At 32.6% G+C, this 16214-nt stretch overlaps 2 protein-coding genes across 2 annotated transcripts; both read right to left on the minus strand.

The window, feature by feature from the left end:
• Positions 1-5410: 5410 nt before the first annotated feature.
• Positions 5411-11295, minus strand: LOC141661417 (uncharacterized). The gene is made up of 6 exons (XM_074468425.1): positions 11048-11295; positions 9064-9103; positions 8891-8974; positions 7420-7582; positions 6674-6947; positions 5411-5694 (listed from the first exon to the last, which is right to left on the minus strand). Exons 1-6 carry the CDS (start codon positions 11111-11113, stop codon positions 5506-5508), a joined length of 816 nt encoding a protein of 271 aa, XP_074324526.1. The 5' UTR covers positions 11114-11295; the 3' UTR covers positions 5411-5505.
• Positions 11296-13824: 2529 nt separating this feature from the next.
• On the minus strand, positions 13825-14616 carry LOC141660326 (putative mitochondrial protein AtMg00310). Its single transcript, XM_074467304.1, has one exon. It carries the CDS (start codon positions 14614-14616, stop codon positions 13825-13827), a length of 792 nt encoding a protein of 263 aa, XP_074323405.1.
• Between the last annotated feature and the right edge of the window lie 1598 nt (positions 14617-16214).

A 16214-nucleotide genomic window follows, 5' to 3' on the forward strand; every position in this document is an offset into this window, starting at 1 on the left:
TTATATCTTATCTATTTCTCAGTTCTTTCGATCGATATTTTTCTACTTACTTCTCTTGATTTATATATCATCAAGTTACATGTGTGATAAGTGGCATTTTATACCACTTAGAACGTCTTAAAATGGCTTAAATTGGTGTCTTGAAATCAAGTATTTTGTGTATTTGATGCGTTTTTCTAGTGTTTATGCATTTCAGGGTATTAGTTGCATTTCGGAGGAGGAATCATCAAGAATAAGCCTTGGCATGTGTTCACCATTGCGAGAGGAAAAGAACGGGCAGATTACGGCGAAGAAACGGAGCAAACATGGAATTTTTCCAGAAGGGTCCTGCGCGCCCGCGCAGCAATGCTGAGCGGCCGCGCAGCAGCCTTGCGCGCCCGCGCAGAAATGCTGAGCGGCCGCGCAGGGTCGGGGAAAAAGATATATTATTTTAGACTTCTACTTCTGTTTGGCTTCCAACTTCTATGTAATCTGAGTTTTATGGGACTATTATATAAGTAGATTTGAGACGTTTTTCACAGAGTATTAAGAGGAGATTATGTTTTAGATTGTGTTTTGCAAGAAGCGAAGGAGATAAGGAAGAAGACCGATTTAGCACACCGCAACGAAGAGGAAGCATATTTTCTTGTGATTCTTGTTTCGTTGTAACGTTGGATGCTAGTTTTCTTGCTTTGACTTATTTAGTCTTGTGACGTACTCTGTTTTAATATAATTAGTTTAGTTATTATTTTCTTGTGTTTGTTATCATGATTTCATATGAACCCATGATGGCGGTAAGTTCTATTATGGGCTAATCGTGATCATGGGGTTGCAACGGATTTATTATGGAATTCTTTAGTTAATTGTTTAATACTTTAGTATGTGATGATTGCATGATATCTAGTATTGGTTGTGCGTATTCGTCTTATGTGCGTCGCGAACATATAAGATAGGGTGTTAATCTCTTGTGAAGCGACGGTGGATCTTGAGATTTAGAACTTGCCATGCTAGCATAGGTTCATGTACGTTGTGCATGATTAGTGGGTAACTCTAACAGTTTTATTTGCCCTATGTAATCAAAAGGAATAACTTGTGCTTAAATCGTTGTGTTGTCAATTTCTGTAGACATATAGGAACTCAACATAATTGATGACTATTCAACTTCTATCTTAATTGTGGATGTTTGGTAGAATGGTATTAGTACAATGAAAGTTGGCTTTTATCAGTTTCGTGTTATTCGATTAATATCATCACTGTCACATGCTAAAGGTAATAACTATGGCTATAGAAGGAAGTAATAATGAAGTTGTGATCTCATGAGTGTTTTATTATTGATAAATTGAAGTGTTAGTTAAGTGGTTAAGTAAGTAGTTAATTATAGTTAATATTTAATCAACAATTTTAAGTGTTATTATCTTAACATTGAGAAGTAATCATACATTGGTGAGTGAGTTTAATTAGACAATAAATTAGTCTGAGTCTCTGAGGGAACGAACTAGAAAGTATTCTATATTACTTGCGAACGCGTATACTTGCGTGAATATTAGTGCGTGATTTCGCCCTAACAATGTGAAAAACACAAACTAATAAAACGAACATGTCTAAATCTAATCACATGTTTCTTCATTTCTATATCCAGCATCTTTGTATTTCTTCAAGTTTGCATGAAAATGCTTCTTGATCTTCATAATCCTGATTACAGACTGTCACATTCCTTTTGTATACAATCAACTCATGTGACTGTCAAGTCACTATCAACTAATTTTTTAATTTGATATTCGTCGAGACTCAGTTGAATCATCCGTCGAGACTTTATTTGATCATCCGTCGAGACTCTATTTGATCATTCGTTGAATGAAACTTGGGTTATCCGTTGAAGCCTTGTAGAAACATCCGTTGAAAGTATTTCCATAACAGTTGACTCAATTTCACTTATGCAAAATTACAAGGCATCTAATATTTACAATTAGCCAACCTATTTTGCATATCATACTAGAAGCCAACATGACTTAAAATATCATACAACTCCTAATTCTATAAGATATTACAATATACAAGAATGAGTTAAAAAAACTTATTTAAACATAAGCTATTATTTCAACAGATTACAGAAAAGATTATCCGTTGAAAATTACAAATACACTTAATTAAATCTACTAAGGTGTTTTGGAACATATTCCTAACAATGGAGATGTTCTGAGAAGTCATAGTTATAGCTATTTTTTTAAATAAAATTAGTACCCCTGCTACTTTGTTCTTTTTATTTTATCTTTAAATAAGGAGTATGATATCATATGAATCAGAGGGACAAAATAGTTTCACGAGTGGAGTTACTACATGAGTTGGATATTTCGAGATAACGGACTAATCGTCTTGTTGTAGCCTTGTAGGACACGCATTGTTATATAATTATTATGTATTTTAAAAATTAATTATTAAAATTTTAATAATTACGAAATGCTGCCTTGTTTTCTCGGTAAAGTTTATCTTATTGTTTAGTATGGATGTGCAGGTGTTTTGTTCAGAGGCAAATCCGTTAAAAAAATTGTTTTTATTATTAAAAGAAGGAAAGTTTAAGAATTTTTTTAGAAATATGTTAAGCAATTGATTAAGCTAATTTTTCTTTTTGTTTTTTATTATTAAAAGAAGGAAAATTTTTAAAAAAAAATGGAAGATATTAACCAACCGATAAAGCGAAATCATGTTTTACTTATAATAATATATTACTAGCCTAAATTCCGTACCATGCACGGATTGTTTTTAATATTATATAATTTTATGAATTTAATTTTAAGTGAAAATTTTAAGCCATAAAAATTATTTATTGGAATTTTTAATAATATGATTTGATAATAATAAAAAAATATAATAAGTTAGTGATATTTTAGTTTAAAAGGGTAATGTAAAGATTGAAATTTATAATTTTATTGATATTTAATGGTGCTTTTATAAAAGATAAGTATGTTTAAATTAAAAGCTAAATTTTAGCTCATATCAATAGTATATAAATTATCTTGAATTTTTTAATCGACCAAATCCAACTAACTATATTCAGATTTACGTTAGTTTAATTTGTGTAATCCCGGATCAATGGTAAATTTTATGTAGCAACGATAGAAAATTTATGTAAACTCGAATAAAAATACATATTATTTTATTTTATTTGGTCTAGTTATTTTTTTATTTTAATTTTGACTATAATGAATCAATTGTATAATTTTTTTATCTAGATCAACCATATTGATTATTTTAGTTTGATGCTATTACAAGAAACTCGATAAATGAATACCTTTGGGACCAAAAAAAATATTCATTTGGCGAGATTATTTATTTATCGATTAATGAATATAATATTTATTTATCGATAAATGAATAATAATTCATTTAGATGATATTTTTAGACTTTTTTTGTAATTATATCATTTTGTATATATTAAGTTCAAATGTACCTCATAGTTATAACTTTTATGCAAACTTTAATTACATTCATATTTTTTAGAATTCTAGATTAGTTGTATATACATGCATGGAGTAGATCAAGTTATTGTCACTATAAAAAACTACCCAATATGATCAAAATATTTCAGAAGTGGTGCATGCTTTACACAAAATATCGGATGCATTTTGGGGAGGAAAGAAACAATCAATTTTGGAGGCATTTTTCGAAAAAATATGACTTATTAATGTGTTTGAAAATTAGTCATTAAATGAAATGTATTCATGATATATTATATAAATAAAAATATATTATTTGAAATATAATGATTATTCATTTATATTTACATAGGGCCTATAAAGACTTCATTTGTATTTATTCGTTAATGCATTAAGCGAAATTATTCGTTAAGCCCATTGGACCAAGTTGGGACCGAAGAAATTTATTCATTAAACGAGGTTATTCATTTATCGAACATTCATTTATCGAGGTTCTACTGTATAATGCCACAAAGGAATCAACTATATTTTCATTTTATTAAAATAGTACGTATGTTATATAATATAAATAAAACCCGTAATTTATATAAATCCAAATATTATACACACAAATCAACTATCAAATTCTAATATTTTGGCAAGCAGGTCTGATCATTGTTATCCCACTCTTCTAAACCTATATTAAACCTACCAACGAATTAGATATATTTTAATTTTATTTTAGACAGGATCAATAATATAATAATTATCTTTACTTTGAATTTAATTTTGGTTTTAATTTAGATCAATAATGTATTTTGAGCCACATGCCCTTTAAATCTACCAAATCCAGCTAAATACATCTCTTAAATAGAATAAATCATTTTTTTTAGCATAATGACATAATATCGATCAACGAATTACCTTTCAAATTTTAATTTTATTTTTAACCTGATTCAATAATATATTTTTCTTAGTCGATTATATTTATTACTTTATTTTAGCATGAGAAATCAAATATTTGTTTTAGGTTCAAACCCGTCATATCAATCAAATCTGGCTAATTTGGGATGAATATTATTTTGTTTTAGACCGAGTCGTTAATATATATTATTTTATTTTAGTCTAATGACATTATATCGACTAAACGGATTTTTTTTCAAATTTTAATTTTATATGAGCGGGGTCTTTTTTATTTTATTTTAGCCTGAGCCTATAAATCTAACCAACTTTATGTTGTTTATTTTAAATTTTTAATTAAGATTGGACCAACAATATAATTTTTGTTTAGCCCGGCCCGGCCCTCGTAAAACTTATATATTATTTTGTTTAAATCAAATTATAATTATATTATAAATATTTATATATTTATAAGAGTATTTTATTTCAAATAATATTATTATAATTACGATGACCACCGATTACCAACCAAATTTTCATTATTTCGTCATAGTACAGATAAATAGATAGATAAGGATATTTATATGTAATTTGAAACAAATCATTAACTATTTCATTTTTGCCAAATATATGTTTCCCCGCTTTTTCCCGGAAGCGCGATGAACATACAGTTGAGGCAGAATCATCACCTCAGATCGGCCTAATATTAGGATCAAGTAGTGCTTTTCCTGTAAAAGTTCTTCAAACAGAATGTGTTCTTTCAATTGTCTTCAACACTTGGACATAATTCTATGTAGTACCGTGTTCAGATTTGAATATTAATATTGTATCATGAAAAGAAAATGTCTATCATTTATATAAATTTAAGATATGTCTTTTCACAAAGTGAAACTTGCAAGAAAGGCAAAAACTCTCCAGCATACAGGTTTGCATAATTTTAACATGGCCTTCCTAAACTTATAGACCGGCCTGAATCATACACCCGAATAGCTTCAACAAAACCACCACTCAAATTAACAAGTTTTTTAACTTCCTTCCATTTAAAGGACGAAAAACCTCACTGCAGTCAAGCACTCAAGCCTATTTAGAATTCCAATGCTATAGAGTAGAATCAATCAATAGAAATTTACCTTTCATATTAGATGATCAATATTCCCGTCTCAAAACTTAAAACCTGGCCCATTTGCGTACAAAAATCCTACTGGTAAAAGCTTAAGCAAAGAACCACATTTTGATGACAAATGCCAACCCATATTGCAAGACACATGCAGCAGCCAACACCACAGCTAGATCATTTTGTGTACAAGACCGCAAATTTAGCGTGACAAAGCTAGATGATGCAGCACCAGCAATCATAATGATGGTCCACCGGATAAACTCCACTGGTATAACCAACAATAACTGCATGCATTTCAAGGAGTACATATTAGGAACAAGAACTTGGTTCCAACAAATCTATACATGTCACTAGCCTAATATTTGGAAAGTTTGGTCTCTTCCGGGAAAAAAAACTGAGGACAATATGTAACAATCCACATGTACCAGAAAAAATTAATTTAGGTGTTCATCAGCAAAAAAAACAGAGAGGAATAGAGGATTTGTGGAACTGGGTTTAGACTGTACAATTAGTCAATAACTGTGAAGATGGTGTGTGCCCTGCAATTTATGTGGCGAAAGCAGGTAAATATTAGAACAATGGCCCAGTACTGAACTCTTGCATATTTGCACTTGAAATCAGAATAACTTTTACACATGCATATAGTAAATTCTGAACTCCAACAAAACTTATATTTGACCAAACAAAATTACATTAACCGATTATCTGCAATGTCAATGCAGAAAAATCTTAAATATTTTTTTACTGAAAGTACCATGTTGGATTTAGGTGAATAATTTATGAGTTTTTTGGAATAATCGAGTTATTTTACAAATATGTTTTGCAACTTCAATACTATCCTTACACCTTTAATGTTGTTTTAACGACTGCCCTTAAAATTTTCTCCTTTTTCTTCTATTCTTCATGAGCAAATATGCATGTGTTAAATTGTCTTTTTGTTTTATATTATTTGAGATATAGCATTGTAATTTATTTCTTTAATTGTTATGACTTTTGATTAAAAAGTTTCTACTTGTTTGTAAGTTAACTCTTATCTTTTTGTTGCCTTCTATATATTCAAATGTGATTAAATTGAGTTAAGGGCATAATAGACACAACTTCATCAAATGCAAGTAGCAAGCTGAAGAAGCTTAACATGCAAACTTTGGCTCTATCCTATAACATCAATGCATGAGCGCATTATCATTTTTGCCATTATAGAAGCACATATGTATTCATTCCACGAAGTAGAATAACCAAAAAACAGACAATACTGATACTTACAGAGCTGGGGATAAATACGAAAAGCGAGTATCCCCACATGCACCAAAAGCGCACAAGGCTGACATTTGAACCTAGATACCGCAGCAAGAAGTAGAATACCAATGGCACAACAAGTGCATAACCATAGACATAGACTGCCGCCATGTTGACATAGTTGACATCAAAGCTCCATGAATTATTGATGTCACTTGTTTTGAGCATCAGATATGTGGCACAATTTCCAAGAGAAGCAATCAAAAATACCAATGTAGTGGAGATCCAGACAAGTCCATAGCTGAAATAATAAAATAGGCAGCACCAAGAAACAAGAATAAGATTTGACTATAATGAAACTTAGTACTAGTACACACGTTTGATGTTTGCGATCTACAACAAAAATTATAAATTCTTAAGTTATAGTTGGTTAAAGGTTATAAATTTGAAATTATTATATGACTGTATAGAGTGTCTCCTAGCAATTTAAGTTCATATCATTGTGCAATTAAAAGACTGAATCTTATTCTAATCCCAACTTTACAACACTAACTTGTACACAAAGACACATGTACATGATTATGTTCTTGTGAGATTTTTACAAAATGAATCCTCCTCGTTTCTTTACTTACAGGCATATATAGGATACTTATCGTGTGCCATCCACAACCGAGGTGTTTAGAAGCTGGTTGCTCAAGAGACAACTGAACTACTGTATTTACTTATATAGGTCTACAGTACACAGCCCTATAAATTAAGATTGCAGATCTTACAGATCAGGATTTGCGTCAATCTTACTAAAAAAATCTCCATTTGGGAACAAAGAACTCGTCACTCTGTTCAAGACAATATCTGTATCTACATTAAAGTACTGCATGTACGATGAGATGCTAAATACTCCTCTCCAGCTGTTTACAAAAGGCTGTTCATTACCATCTGCACATATAAGTCACGATTGTGTTAAAGGCATTAAACCTGGGGGAGGAAATGAGAAATGGCAAATACATATTATTATTGTGCAACTAATCATGGATATACAGATGAAGGCAATAGCATTCACTTGCAGACTGCAAACCACATTATGACTAAACAAATATCCAAAATTAACGGCATTTTCAAAAGTTTTAAAAAAATGTACCATGCTCTATTTTCTAGTAAAAGGTTCGTAAAAATGAAAAGATGATACAAAAGAGGGGAAAAGGGAGATTAAACCAGGTAACGCATTCTAGAGATAGCTTAAACACAGCATTTCTGATTTTATGCTGTTCAATCCGAGGGTCACTGCCTCTCTGCAGAAACAACCTCTTTTACTCTTGTAGAGGTAAGTTACGTACATCATACCCTCTCCAGAACTTGCTCTACGAGCAGTATATACTTGACATGTTTGGTTTGGTTTATAGTGTTCTGGCTAATTATATGTTAATCTGACTGATGCATTTGATGTCATCCGATATCTCAACATACTATACATTATACTAGAGATTCAGTCTGTTAACAGCTTTCAGATAAATTTAATAACAAATTCTTAGGGTAGTACCACCAAAAATTCCCTACGTTCTATGACAACGATATCATATCTATCATACAAAAAAGGCAGAAGCATACACGTACATGGAGGAGACACCAAGTAAATACAATAAAGTATAAAACTGATTTACGACCTCCTGAATCACAGATTATAGTTCATAAAAGAAGTTACTTCTGGATTAAAACATATCCACAAATTTGAAATTTGGTATAAATATTATTTACATCTCTGATAACAGATTAAAAAAACGAGGGCATAAGTATACACTTCTCTAGAGGGGAGACCAAATGCATACAATAAAACTGATTCCCAAACTCCTGAATCAAAACTTTAGTTCATAAAAGTAGTTCCTTTTGAATCAAAATTTATCCACACCCCTTAAAATTGGAATTAATTATTATCTGAATAAGAAAAAACCATGTTTAAATATGGTCACTGAAATATTTAATGTGTTTACTAAAAGAATAGAGCTGGCAGATACTCTGCATACTTATAGCCAGTGATGCAGCAGCCTTTTTTCTGGAACTGAGCTCTCTTTATATGTAGTGTACAGTGATACACTTCTACATGTAACACTCTTGGAGTCCAAATGATAACAGAATCGCAGTAAACACCTCAATAACTATAAAAATGGTCAATGATAACTAATAATTTTACAAGGTAGACTAGTTTTCCTTCAAACCTAAGCAAATTAGAATATTAATTTCATGTCATACCACTAGGAGTGGCCATGGTTTGGTATCCCTGACTTTGTCCTCCATTATTATTTGGAGGAAACTTATTCAAATTTGCTCCAGGAACTGCAATAAATAAAAAATAGGAGTAAATGTCAACAGACTTGTTCACAAACGACAAACACTCAAATGTCTAGAAAAACACCGGTGCTTACCATGTGATGTTGAGGTATCCTCGTGTTCAGTGATTACAGCCTGAAAGCAAATATAATGTCAAAACACAAAACACTGAACTGAAACACATAACTAATCGGTTAAAACGACAATTCCTGACCGACGGCCATGTTTATGCAATACTTCGATAAGAGATCATTCATAAATTATATTACTAATAAAGAATTATAATATGTAATATAGTTTTGTATTAAAATACTACTTTTTACCATCATAATATAGTTTAAGGTTTTATTTATATATGGTTACTATGTTGCTATGTCTGGGAAAGCAATTACATTACTTCATAGTAGTCCATCTATATTTGTTATTGCAGGCGAGTGTAATCCAGTATTCCTCATATTCTTTAAGTGTCGATAATTAGAAGCAATGTATTAAGGTGAGCAGTGAATATGTTGAAAAAAATATTTTGTGCCGATCAAAAAAGTTTTTATGAATGAGAGCCGTGTTTGAAAAAAATCAACATATTCCATTTTCTTTGTTAGTTAGACACACTAAAACACCCACCTTTTCTTTCACAAGGTTCGAACCCTCACATCCCGTAAGGGCGCGAGAGAGATACCTCTAACCAAGAGGTGTTGGGTAACATATTCCATATTAAATTTAGTTCTAATGTATACAAAAAATTTCAAAATACTACTTTGAAAAAGTTTTACTATTATATGCATGCTTTATGGGGAGTGTTGAAAATACGAGGACTAAAATATGAAAAAATAAAATAAAATAAGAAGTGTTAAATTGGGTACCGCATGCTTGTGTAGAAATATTTGATCAATTAGTCGGTTGTGTATCTATGTAATGTATAAGGCCCCGAATGCATATGTGAGCCACCAGGTACAAGTGTACACGAGGCATTATAGGACTATATTTTGGCATCCATTTAGGAACCGAGCATTACAACTGGAATATTATAATATTAACATGGGAATAAATATTATATTATTTATTCTGGAGTACATTAGGAATATTGCCCTATAATATCAACATAGCCTAATTTTATGCTCACATATCATTAGCCATATTCGTAGAGCATCTCCAACGAACTCTTAAACTGAAATTTGAAGAGAAAGATGAATTTTTTTGGTCCATGAGATTCTTAGTAGCTCTTAAAATCACTAAAAGTCTTTTCTCTCTCCTCACCTTTAAAGCAACATTTTCACTTTTAACAAATATTATATAATATATTCATCAAAACAATCTCTTTCTCTCTCCAAAATTTGTTGTCTCGTATGAATTCAATTAACATATAGTATTTAAAATAGTGAATATAAGAAGTAATGTTGGAGATGAACTAAAATTAAGTTAATAAGTACCAATGTTTTATATTTAAAATATTTCACAACTAATCAAAACTTATAAGGTTAAAAAGAGTCAAAATTCAGGAATAATATATTCTTGCTGAATTTATTTAAAGGGGCATGAATATAATATCATATCATTAACAAAATCTTCCCAAGTGTCTTAAAAAGGAAATGCAAAAATTGCATATCCACTAGCACAACCTTTTAAGTAAACCTAGTAAGGCAAACCATTAACAAACTGAGGAACTGAACCAGATGCATTAAATAATTTATGGTTAAAAATGACACAATCACCAACTAAATGATACTTAACAAACATTTACCTCAATATGAAATCATATTTAAGACAACTCTCTCAAAAATCAAAATATTTTAAAATCATGTAGCTAAGAACCTAGTAGTAGCCGCTTCTAAAGCAATCTCGGGTCCTATCCGTATAACATTGTGCACAATCAATCACTACCAACAAGACAGTAATAACATACGTGGTAAAGTCAGTAAACAAACGACTCAGAGACATAAATTAAGAATATTCAACTCCGTAAAGCGCTATTATACAAATGTTTTCGCCTAATCAGACTGAAATGCAATCTTAATGTCCGGAAATGGATACAAAGTCCAATGCATCAAATAATAAGTTGGGAACAGAGAGGGAGAGGGATACCGGAACAGAGCCAGCCAATTGGCTGGTGGGTGGAAGACTAGTGTAGGCTTGTTGGGAAGATGACATTTTATGATCTGTATTCGCATTTACGTACAAAGTTTTATACAAAGATGCACTCCTGCAATTCACAATATATTGTGAGATTTGAATTTACCCTAGCACATAAGGAGTCCCCTGATTTGAATTCATTTAATCATTAAATGCTGGTTATCGAAAGTTGTCCCGGCAAAAATACTCTTTACCCCGCACTTAGCTGGACTTGGGCCTTCATTTCAATCTTTATAAATCCAAAGTAAACAGGGCTACGACTTTATGGATCACAAGAGGTCGCACCCACTTTTTGGATAAAAATAGAGTTATTTGCAAAATGCATTTCCGTGTTTTGGCCAAAATGCATTTTTTTACCTATACTTTAGATAACTGCACTTTGCATCCCCTTACTATTTCGGCGCGACAAATTGCACCATTTTCGTTAAATTTGTTAAAATTCTCAGGGGTATTTTAGGAAATTAAAATATTTAATTATAATTAGATCATTATTTAAATTTTTTTACCCTCTAAATGATACTTTTCGAAAAAATTTAAAGAACGAAAATTATAGAGAACGAAAAATCTTTTCAAAATAATAACATTCAAAATTATCAAAAAATTTACGAAACCAAAATTAAATAAAATATATACTTATTGAATTTATTAAAAACAATTATAAAAAAATATTTCAATTTTGAACCTTTTTATTTCGAGAAGATTTTTTTATTCTCTACAACTTCCGTTCTTTAAATTTTTTCAGAATGTCTCGTTTAGAGGGTTATAAACCTTAAATAAAGATCTGAAAATAAATTAATATTTACATTTCCTAAAATACCCCTGAAAATTTTAACAAAATTAACGAAAAGGGTGCAATTTGTCGCGCCGAAATAGTAAGGGGATGCAAAGTGCAGTTATCTAAAGTATAGGTAAAAAAATGCATTTTGGCCAAACCATGGGGATGCATTTTGCAAATAACTCATAAAAATATTGCATTTTCTTTTTTTGAACGAAAAAATTGCATTTTCTTAATTGCTTCTCACGTCCTGAAATATAAGTTTCTTTAATCTTTTACGTGTATTTTGATGTAAATAAAAAAAATTATTTCATAAATTATTTTTTTAATTTTATTTTTCTGAATAAAAATATGCATATTAACTTTTAATTCAAAAAAAGAAATTTTAGAAAAAAAATGTGAAACTATGACTTTTATTCATCGTAAAGTACGCCTAAAAATAATAGAACTTATATTTTGGAATGGAGTAAGTACCTACGTATTCATTTTTATCAATTCTATTTTTGGTAAAGGAAGCATACAATATCTGAGAAGTGAAAAGTAATTACTTATAAAAATCTTTATTAGCCATTAGTATTCAATTTCAGTCGTATGAAATAGGTGCCTAATTTAAGTCATTTTATTTAAATTTTTCTTTTTTGTGTTACGTATTTAAATTTCATTTTCATAAAACAGATCCTTTTTTTAGTTGTATACGGAAAATATGGACAACCCCATTATATGCACACATGTAAACACGCCAGAAGGACCTTTTTAAAAAAAAATAAAAGCACTTGCATAAACTCAAAGCTCTTCCAGAGCAAGGTTACAATGGATAAAATCTGGAGCGATAACAGACCACTCCTCAAGATCTGACAAAGAACCTGCCGCATTAGCTAACAAATGGCAACACGGTTCGCAGATCTAGGCACAAAAACTAATAACACTTCATCAAAGTGTTTAAGTAAATCAAAACAATCAGCGGCAATAGTGTCAAAATATGATCTTCCACTAGGACCATTCACAACATCAACTAGCAATCTCGAATCTTTCTTAAAAATGCATTTCTTATCCCTCCATTTCCGTGTTCAGATCAAGGCATCCTTCAAACTCAGTCCCTCTGCTTCCCTTGGTTGAGCTTGTCAATGAAATACCTTGCTTCTTTCACATAGAAACCTCCCACTCTCCTCTCTAGCTACACATCCCGTTTTTACATATTGCTCCCCCTGCTTACAAGCCGCATCTACATTTATTTTTATCCATCCTGGAGGAGGTTTACATCAGGTACGACTCGGTTGCTGCACTCTAGACCCCTGCTTCTGAGCATTCTCCATAGCTTTTCTTCAGTCAGTTAGCATATTTAACGTCATTGCTTTTACGCCAAAAACAGACATTGTGATCTTATCCCACACCCATTTGTTTCGTCGAAACCACAGACTCCAGCAAAGCAAACCTAGCATAACACACATTGATCTTTAGTCCATGTTAGAAAAAAAGTTTGACAATACTCATAGCCGTATCATTCTGCAGCCCCGTGACTATTTGTTGCATTCCCAGCTCAGCCCAAACCTCTATAACAAAACAGCAAGTAAACAAAACATGAATCACATCTTCCACCTCAGTTCGACACCAGCAACAAAATTAACTCATATTAACATTTTTTTTCACCAACGCCTCTGTTGTAGGTAAGACATTACAACACACTCGCCATAAAAAATTAAGAACCTTTTCTGGTACTTGTAAAGCTCATAATTTTTTCCAGAATTGAGCTTCCTCATAGTTTCGTTCCCCCCGTATTAGACGGTAGCAACTCTTAACAGAAAATTCGCCTTTACAATCTAGCATCCAAAGCCATGAGTCGTTCTTATCCCGCATCGGAATAGGAATTTGTCAAATCAGGTTGACATCCCTTTTCATTACAAATATCCTTGATCAAGTCCATATCCCATTCTTTTTTATCTTCCTTAAGAAAACTCTACACTTGTATATGTTGCAGCTCACTCGGCATCTCTGTTATGATGTACCCATTGTCTATACACGGTAGCCATGGGTCCTTCCACACATTTGTATTTCTCCCATTACCAATGTTCCTTCTGCACCCCTGACGAACAGTTTGTTGTGCTTCATGTATGCTTCTCCATATGTAACTAGGGTTGTCCCCAAGTTCAGCATTTAAAAAATCACTTCCTGGAAAATATTTAGCTCTCATTAAACTTGTAACCAAAGGATTTGAATTATTTATGAATCTCCACCCTTGCTTTGCTAACATTGAGATATTAAAATCTCTTAGCTTTTTGAAACCAAATCCCCCTCCTTCTTTACTTTCACACAACCTATCCCACGACAGCCACCTTATTCCTCCCCCCGTACTGCTACTCGTCCACCAAAACTTATTCATTTTCTTCTCCAGACCCTCGCAAATTTCTATAGGAATTAAAAACAAACTCATCCAGAAGTTTGGTACTACTTGAGCTGCGTTTTTCAGAAGTGTTACTTTTCCTGATTTAGAAAGCGTTTTATTATGCCAACCTTGTAACTTCTGCTCGACCCTCTCCAGCAAGAAAGAAAAGCTAGACATCTTCCTCCGACCTATATGCATGAGCATTCCCAAATAATTACCAGGTTCATGCACCTCTCTTACGCCCAGTTGTGTACAAACCTCCCATCTATCTTCCTCAGTAGTGTTAGGTGAAAAATTAACAGCCGACTTACTGTAGTTTATCATTTGTCCTGACACCTGTTCATACCGGTCTAAAATTCTCCGCATTACTCTTGCTTCCCCTCAATTAGCCGTGAAGAAAAAATAACAGTTGTCTGCGAATAACAAGTGGGATATTGTAGGTGTTCCACGTGCTATAGTACACCCATGAATTAAGCCTGCACTCTCGTTTTTCCGAATAATAGAACTTAAACCCTCCGCATACATAATGTACAAGTAAGGTGAGATTGGATCTCCTTGGCACAAACCACGCTTTGGATTCACATTTCCAAACTCCACGCCATTATGAAGAAAACTATAAGAAACAGATTGGACAATTCTCATTACCCTATCAATCCAGATTTCTGTAAATCCAAATTTCTGCATCATGGCCTGTAAGAAGCTCCACTTTAATCGGTCATATGCTTTTGAGACATCTATCTTTAAACCAGCAATGCCATTTTGTCCTTGTGTACGCCGTTTCATGTAGTGATTAACCTCAAAAGCTATCAGCGCATTATCGGTTAGCAATCTCCCTTCTATGAATGCGCTTTGTTTATCCGATATAAGATAACCCAAACAAGGTTTGAGTATATTGGATAACACTTTCGATAAGACTCGGATAACCACATTACATAAAGAAATGGGGCGGAGATCTGTCGTCACTTGTGGGTTCTTAATTTTTGGAATCAAACATACCACAGTCTGATTTATATCACCTGAGAGATCCCCCGTACGCATAAAGTTTTGGCAAAACTGAACTACATCATTCCCCAAAATGTTCCAGTAGGTCTGGAAAAAAGTAGGGTTTAAACCATCCACTCCAGGAGATTAAACACGATGCATCGAAAACACCGCTGCCTTAACTTCCTCATGTGTGATTTTTGAAATCAAATTCTCATTATCCTCGTTTGTGATTCTCAGCACTTTTTCATTTTCTGTCAGGCTCCCGTTTGCTGTTGTGCTTTGAAACAATCGCGTAAAGTACTGCTCAATCACACCCTGGATCTCTTCTGTTGTTTCTCGTCACTCCCCATCCTCCCCTTTTATACGTTCTATACCATTACCTCTTTTTCTCTTTGATGCATATGTATGAAAAAATTTAGTGTTCTTATCTCCTTCCCGTAACCAAAAATGCTTGGCCCTTTGCTTCCAATAAGTCTCCTGTTTTTCCAGCAAGTTTAAGTACTCCCAACGAACCTCGTTATAAATCCGAATACCCTGAACATCACTGTGAGATCTAAACCTGCAAAGTCTGGACCGACAATGCATAAGCTTCTGTTTAAACTCCTTACTCACCCCTCTTCCCCACTATTCCAACTTCATTCGATAAAATTCAGTTTTGGTCATTAGATTTTCCCCTTCTGTTCTCTCCCAGCTTTGCTTAACTAGATTTAGACATTCACTTTCTCTAACCCAAACATTTTCAAATCGAAACCGCTGGCTTCTCGACACATAAATTTTCCTATTCAACAACAAGAACAGCGGGAGATGATCAGATTCGGCAACCTCTAACACTTGAACTATTGCCTCTGGAAATAAATCTCTCCACCCTTTATTCGCCAAACCTCTATCTAATCTTTTTTGAACTCAATTGTGTTGTCCTCTAGACCTCTCCCACATATACTTTTCCCCCACAAACCCCAAATCAACTAGATTACAATCAT

Source organism: Apium graveolens, chromosome 5, assembly GCF_009905375.1.
Source record: "Apium graveolens cultivar Ventura chromosome 5, ASM990537v1, whole genome shotgun sequence".
Lineage (NCBI taxonomy): Eukaryota > Viridiplantae > Streptophyta > Magnoliopsida > Apiales > Apiaceae > Apium > Apium graveolens.